Source organism: Babylonia areolata, chromosome 13, assembly GCF_041734735.1.
Source record: "Babylonia areolata isolate BAREFJ2019XMU chromosome 13, ASM4173473v1, whole genome shotgun sequence".
Lineage (NCBI taxonomy): Eukaryota > Metazoa > Mollusca > Gastropoda > Neogastropoda > Buccinidae > Babylonia > Babylonia areolata.
Window position 1 is genome coordinate 36262039 of NC_134888.1, and position 7500 is coordinate 36269538.

The window sequence follows — 7500 nt, forward strand, 5'->3', positions numbered from 1 at the left end:
TATAAAACAAGACTCACTTTTGAAGAAAAAAAAAAAAAACAAGCAGCTTGATATATATATTGTACAAAGTGTTTGAATTTCGCAGTGTAATGGTTATGAATTCATCGTTATCATTCGTGAATTATTCAAATCCTCGTTTATCAGTTATCAATATGCGTCATAAGGAGTATGATTTGATATTCATTTGAAAAAGCATTTAAATTTCGCGGGGTAATAGTCATGTATTCATCATCATTATCATTATTCGTGAATTATTCACAAACTCATCATTTACTGACGCACATCATCAACAGTAAGACTTTGTCATTTATGGAGGAATGTATTTGTTCACAGTACCCCCTCCATGAGTGGCATTGGTCTTTGGGGAATACACTATCTGGTATCTTGTACACTGTCAAGACAATATGCCCCGAATCGCCCCAAACGGGTCTCGAAACATTGATTGCTCTCTGTCTATGGAAATCACGACGCAGAAGGGCGATACGGGGCGACTGGTCTCCAAGGCCATTTGAGCAAATCTATGGCCAGTCTGCCGAGTGCTGTCCGTATCCATATCCGTATCCGTGAACATACCCCCAAAGAGGTATCATCCTGTATTTATATCCGTGCCCATATTTATATTCCCAGCGAGGTGTCCGTATCAGTATCCATACCCCCCACATATTCATCCGTATCCATATCCGTATCCACAAAGGCACATCCGTATCCATGTCCATACCCCCAAAAGAGGTACCCGTATTCATATCCGTACCCATATCCCGAAAGATGCATCAATATACTTATCCAAATCCCCAAAATATGTATCTGTATCCACATCCATAGCCATAGCCCCCCAAAGATGCAGTCGTATCCATATCCGCATCCATATCCATATCCACAAATATGTATCCATATCCGAATCCATATCCGTTTTCGTATCCATATCCCCAAAATATGTATCCACATCCATATCCATACCCCAAAGATGTATCCGTTTCCATACCCATGTCCATATTCACAAACACAAAAGATGCTGTCATATCCATATCCTTGCCCGTATCCATATCCGTATCCGTATCCTTCACCAAAATATGTATCCGTTGTCATATCCATGCCCCCAAAAGACGCAATCGTGTACATATGCGTGTCCATATCCACGTCCACAAAGACGTATCCGTATCCGTATCCATACCCGTACCTGTGTCTCACTGTGCTGCAGGTAACGGTCAGATCGACTTCATCCCCGAGTACGTGCTGGACATAGCCACCCCGGACATGACGGCGGAGGCAGCCGAGGAGTGGTTCTCGCTGGAGGACCGTGACCACGACGGCTTCGTGTCGCGCCAGGAGCTGCAGACCATCGCCCAGCTGCTGGGCATGAGCCCCCAGCAGGCAAAGATCGGCGTCAGCAGCTACTACATGTCCGTGGACAAGGACGGTGACGATCGACTGTCCTTTGACGGTGAGGAGTTGTTGGGGGGACGGGGGAGTGTGGGCGGTGGTGGAGGTGGGTAGGGAGGATGTGGGGGTTGGGGGTGGGGGTGGGCGGGGCAGTTGGTCAAGGTGGTGGAGGCGAGGGGGGGGGGGGGAGGAGAGAGAGGCGAACCAGAGCGTCAGCAGGTAAATACATGTCCGTCGAGAAGGACAGTGACGATCGTCTGTGAGGAGTTGTTCGGGGTGGGGTGGGAGTGTGGGGGTAGGGGTGGGAAGGGGTGGGAAGGGAGAAGAGCGGTGGTGGAGGTGGTGGATGGACAGTGTGGTGAGAGAGAGAGAGAGTAGATCCAGGCGGTGGGGGGGGGGGGAGGGGAGAGAGAAGGTGAGAGGCGAACCGTAACGTCAGGAGCTACTTCATGTTCCTCCACAAGGACGGTGACGATCGTCAGTCCTTTGACCGTGAGGAGTTGTTGGGTGGGGAGTGGTGGGTGGGAGGCGGTAGAGGTGGGGAGGGAGAGTGTTGAGGGGGGTGGGGGGGGGGTAAAGTTGATCACGGTAGTTGGAAGGATTCCATATACCAGATGGTTTCCCTGAGTATTGGCCCAGGTGGTGGAAGGGATACAGAAAGAGAGGGGGTAGGGGAGATGGTGGAGGTGCGGGGGTGAGAGTGTGTGTGTGTGGGAGAGAGAGAGAGAGAGGGTGTAACGTAGCGTCAGTCCTGTGACGGTGAGGAGTTGTTTGGGTGGGGAGTGGGGGTGGGGGGTGGGAGGCGGTAGAGGTGGGGAGGGAGAGTGTTGAGGGGGTGGGGGGGGGTAAAGTTGATCACGGTAGTTGGAAGGATTCCAGACTCCAGATGGTTTCCCTGAGTATTGGCCCAGGTGGTGGAAGGGATACAGAAAGAGAGGGGGTAGGGGAGATGGTGGAGGTGCGGGGGGGGGGGAGAGTGTGTGTGGGAGAGAGAGAGAGAGAGAGAGAGAGAGAGAACAAGAACAAGAACAAAACTTTAATCTCCAGGCCTCCGGCCCCTAGAAACAGGTCAAAAGTACACAATATGGTGATCACTCAACCACAACAAAATGTAAAATACGTACTAACTTAACCTGCAGAACAAAAGTGCTTCTCGTGCATTGTAAATTAATTCTAACTTTCATCATAGTTGTCACAGAATTCCTGTCGTATCTTCAGGGCATTAAATATATAAACGCATAGTTTACGAATACTGTAAACAGAACCATTCTTCATCAAGTGAACATACGATTGACCTTCAGAGTTCAGATGTTTTTGCCGCAGGTCATTGTAAAGGACACAAAGCCAGACAATTGTTAACAATGTTAAGACAAACCAAGGATGATAAGCACCGATTACCCTATGTGAAAGCTCGGAAGGAATATAAGGATTTATGTAAGGTAAAGAAAGTTAGCTATAGACGTGATAAAGCCAGACGTCTAGCATCACTGAGCAAAGAGAGAGAGAGAGAGAGAGAGAGGGTGTAACATAGCGTCAGCATCTATACATGTCCGTCGACATGGACAGTGACGTTCGTCGGTCCTTTGATGGAGAGAAGTTATGGGGTGTTGGGGAATGGTATGGGGGGGGGGTGAGGGGTCAGTGGTGGAGGTGGGAGGTGGGAGAGCGTGTGGGGAATAAAGTGGATCCAGGTGGTGGAGGGGAGGGGAGAGAGAGAGAGAGGGGGAGGGGTTGGGGTTGTAACATAGCATCAGCAGCTACTACATGTCCGTCGACAAGGACGGTGACGATCGTCTGTCCATTGGTGGAGAGAAGTTGGGGGGTGTGGGGGGGCATTGTGGGGGTGGGGGTTGGGGGGGATGGAGGTGAGAAGGGAGAGTGTGTGAGAAAGAGAGAAAGTGGATCCCGCTGGTGGAGGGGAGGAGAGAGAGAAGGGGGGGGAGAGAGAGAAGAGAGAGAGAGAGAGAAGGGGGGTGAGAGAGAGAAGGGAGAGAGAGAGAAGGGGGAGAGAGAGAGAAGGGGGAGAGAGAGAAGGGGGTGAGAGAGAGAAGGGGTGAGAGAGAGAAGGGGGTGAGAGAGAGAAGGGGGAAGAGAGAGAAGGGGGTGAGAGAGAAGGAGGAAGAGAGAGAAGGGGGAGAGAGAGAGAAGGGGGAGAGAGAGAGAAGGGAGAGAGAGAGAAGGGGAAGAGAGAGAAGGGAGAGAGAGAGAAGGGGGAGAGAGAGAAGGGGAAGAGAGAGAAGGGGTGAGAGAGAAGGAGGAAGAGAGAGAAGGGGGAGAGAGAGAGAAGGGGGAGAGAGAGAAGGGGGAGAGAGAAGGAGGAAGAGAGAGAAGGGGGAGAGAGAGAAGGGGGAGAGAGAGAAGGGGAGAGAGAGAGAAGGGGGAGAGAGAGAAGGGGGTGAGAGAGAGAAGGGGGAGAGAGAAGAGGGAGAGAGAGAAGGGGGAGAGAGAGAGAAGGGGAGAGAGAAGGGGGAGAGAGAGAGAAGGGAGAGAGAGAGAAGGGGGTTGAGAGAGAGAAGGGGGAGAGAGAAAGAAGGGGGAGAGAGAAGAGGGAGAGAGAGAGAAGGGGGAGAGGGAGAAGGGGGAAGAGAGAGAGAGAAGGGGGAGAGAGAGAAGGGGGAAGAGAGAGAGAGAAGGGGGTAGAGAGAGAGAAGGGAGAGAGAGAGAAGGGGGAGAGAGAGAGAAGGGGGAGAGAAAGAGGAGAGAGAGAAGGGAGAGAAGGGGGAGAGAGAGAAGGGGGTGAGAGAGAGAAGGGGGAAGAGAGAGAAGGGGGAGAGAGAGAGAAGGGGGAGAGAGAGAAGGGGGTGAGAGAGAGAAGGGGTGAGAGAGAGAAGGGGGTGAGAGAGAGAAGGGGGAAGAGAGAGAAGGGGGTGAGAGAGAAGGAGGAAGAGAGAGAAGGGGGAGAGAGAGAGAAGGGGGAGAGAGAGAGAAGGAGAGAGAGAAGGGAAGAGAGAGGAAGGGGAAGAGAGAGAAGGGGTGAGAGAGAAGGAGGAAGAGAGAGAAGGGGGAGAGAGAGAGAAGGGGGAGAGAGAGAAGGGGGAGAGAAGGAGGAAGAGAGAGAAGGGGGAGAGAGAGAAGGGGGAGAGAGAGAAGGGGAGAGAGAGAGAAGGGGGAGAGAGAAGAGGGAGAGAGAGAAGGGGGAGAGAGAGAGAAGGGGAGAGAGAAGGGGGAGAGAGAGAGAAGGGAGAGAGAGAGAAGGGGGTTGAGAGAGAGAAGGGGGAGAGAGAAAGAAGGGGGAGAGAGAAGAGGGAGAGAGAGAGAAGGGGGAGAGGGAGAAGGGGGAAGAGAGAGAGAGAAGGGGGAGAGAGAGAAGGGGGAAGAGAGAGAGAAGGGGGTAGAGAGAGAGAAGGGAGAGAGAGAGAAGGGGGAGAGAGAGAGAAGGGGGAGAGAAAGAGAGAGAGAAGGGAGAGAAGGGGAGAGAGAGAAGGGGGTGAGAGAGAGAAGGGGGAGAGAGAGAGAAGGGGAAGAGAGAGAAGGGGAGAGAGAAGAGGGAGAGAGAAGGGGGGGGAGAGAGAATAAGGGAGAGAGAGAGAGAAGGGGGGAGAGAGAGAAGGGGGAGAGAGAGAGAAGGGGGAGAGAGAGAGGGGGGAAGAGAGAGAGAGAAGAGGGAGAGAGAGAGAAGGGGGGGGAGAGAGAATAAGGGACACAGAGAGAGAAGGGGGGAGATACAGAAGGGGGAGAGAGAGAGAAGGGGGAGAAGGAGAAGGGGGAGAGAGAGAGAAGGGGGAGAGAGAAGGAGAGAGAAGGGTGGGAGAGAGAATAAGGGAGAGAGAGAGAGAAGGGGGAGAGAGAGAAGGGGAGAGAGAGAGATGGGGGAGAGTGAGAAGGGGGAAGAGAGAGAGAAGGGGGAGAGAGAGAGAAGGGGGAGAGAAGGGGGAGAGAGAGAGAAGGGGGAGAGAGAGAAGGGGGAGAGAGAGAGAAGGGGGAGAGACAGAAGGGGGGAGAGAGAGAAGGGGGAGAGAGAGAGAAGGGGGAGAGAGAGAAGGGGGAGAGACAGAAGGGGGGAGAGAGAGAAGGGGGAGAGAGAGAAGGGGGAGAGAGAGAGAAGGGGGAGAGACAGAAGGGGGAGAGAGAGAAGGGGGAGAGAGAGAGAAGGGGGAGAGAGAGAGAAGGGGGAGAGAGAGAAGGGGGAGAGACAGAAGGGGGGAGAGAGAGAAAGGGGAGAGAGAGAAGGGGGAGAGAGAGAGAAGGGGGAGAGAAGGGGGAGAGAGAGAGAAGGGGGAGAGAGAGAGAAGGGGGAGAGAGAGAAGGGGGAGAGAGAGAGAAGGGGGAGAGAGAGAAGGGGGAGAGAGAGAGAAGGGGGAGAGAAGGGGGAGAGAGAGAGAAAGGGGAGAGAGAGAAGGGGGAGAGAGAGAGAAGGGGGAGAGAAGGGGGAGAGAGAGAGAGAAGGGTAGAGAGAGAGAAGGGGGAGAGAGAGAAGGGGGAGAGAGAGAGAAGGGGGAGAGAGAGAAGGGGAGAGAGAGAATTGGGAGAGACAGAAGGGGGGAGAGAGAGAAGGGGGAGAGAGAGAAGGGGGAGAGAGAGAATTGGGAGAGACAGAAGGGGGGAGAGACAGAAGGGGGAGAGAGAGAAGGGGGAGAGAGAGAATTGGGAGAGACAGAAGGGGGGAGAGAGAGAAGGGGGAGAGAGAGAAGGGGGAGAGAGAGAATTGGGAGAGACAGAAGGGGGGAGAGAGAGAAGGGGGAGAGAGAGAGAAGGGGGAGAGAGAGAGAAGGGGGAGAGAGAGAAGGGGGAGAGAGAGAGAAGGGGGAGAGAGAGAGAAGGGGGAGAGAGAGAAGGGGGAGAGAGAGAGAAGGGGGAGAGAGAAAGAAGGGGGAGAGAAGGGGGAGAGAGAGAGAAGGGGGAGAGAGAGAGAAGGGAGAGAGAGAGAAGGGGAGAGAGAGAGAAGGGGGAGACAGAGAGAAGGGGGAGAGAAGGGGGAGAGAGAGAGAAAGGGGGAGAGAGAGAAGGGGGAGAGAGAGAAGGGGGAGAGAGAGAGAAGGGGAGAGAGAGAGAAGGGGAGAGAGAGAGAGAAGGGGAGAGAGAGAAGGGGGGGAGAAAGGGGGAGAGAGAGAGAAGGGGGGAGGGTATAACATAGCATCAGCATAGGGAGAGAGGGAGATAAAGAAAGGGAGATTGCAGGGAGAAAATGTTGTGCGTGTTCAGTGGGGGAGTGGCGGGGGGGTGGAGGGAGAGTGGGGGGAGAAAGTGAATCAAGGAGGTGGAGGCGAGGAAAGAGAAAAGGGGGGGGGGGGGGGGAGGGAGCAGAACCATAGCGTCAGCAGTTAAATACATGTCTGTCGACAAGAAAGACGAAGATCGTCTGTCCTTTAATGGTGAGGGGTGTGTGGGGAAATAAGGGGGTGGGGGGGGCCGAGTCCTGGGGAGGAGGGGGTGGGAGGGAGAGAGGGAGATGGGGGGGGGGCGTGGAAGGGAGAGCACAGGGAGAAAAAGGGAGGAAGAGAGTTCCGGAACAGGCGTATTCCGTGGTCAGCAGATAACCACCGGTGATTAACCCTGAACACGGATAGGGACGATCGTCAGACCTTCGACAGTGAGGAAGGGAGAGAGGGAGATAGGGGGGTGGGGGGAGGGGGGTGGAAGGGAGAGCACAGGGAGGAAGAGAGGTGCGGAATAGGCGTATTCCATGGTCAGCAGATAAGATAAGATAAGAATAACTTTATTATCTCCAACTCGAGAAATTTGGTCAGGTGCATTATCACAACATAGACAAGTAAACAACATTGGGACCATAACTGTAAAAGTCAACAACAGCTTTTACGAATATTACGAAGACACAAATGTAAAAAATATCACATACACCGTTTCATACATACATCTACACACTGCAGGTAATAACTAATATTTTTAATGTAAAAACAGAAAGAATTAAGAAACATTATTTGAATATAATTATAAACATAGCCTACTATACTGCACATTGATTATAATCGACAGATAAGACTTACCCTGGGCACGGATAGGGACAATCGTCTTTCCTTCGACAGTGAGGAAGGGAGAGAGGGAGACAGGCTGTGGCAGGGGGAAAGGGGGAAAGCAGAAAAGAGGGGAGGGGTGTATAGAGAGGGGGGGGGAGAAGACAGACGGAGAGGAAGTTGAGAAAACAGAGCGAGAAAGGGGTAG

The 7500-nt window shown here is 53.2% G+C and overlaps 1 protein-coding gene across 1 annotated transcript in view; it reads left to right on the top strand.

Annotated features, from left to right (window-relative positions):
• LOC143288914 (uncharacterized) overlaps nucleotides 1-7500 on the top strand; it is a 99066-nt gene that overhangs the window by 89728 nt on the left and 1838 nt on the right. Inside the window, exon 5 of the mRNA XM_076597584.1 lies at nucleotides 1199-1441. Within this exon, the coding sequence (XP_076453699.1) occupies nucleotides 1199-1441 (243 nt within the window). The remainder of the gene's footprint in view (nucleotides 1-1198; nucleotides 1442-7500) is intronic.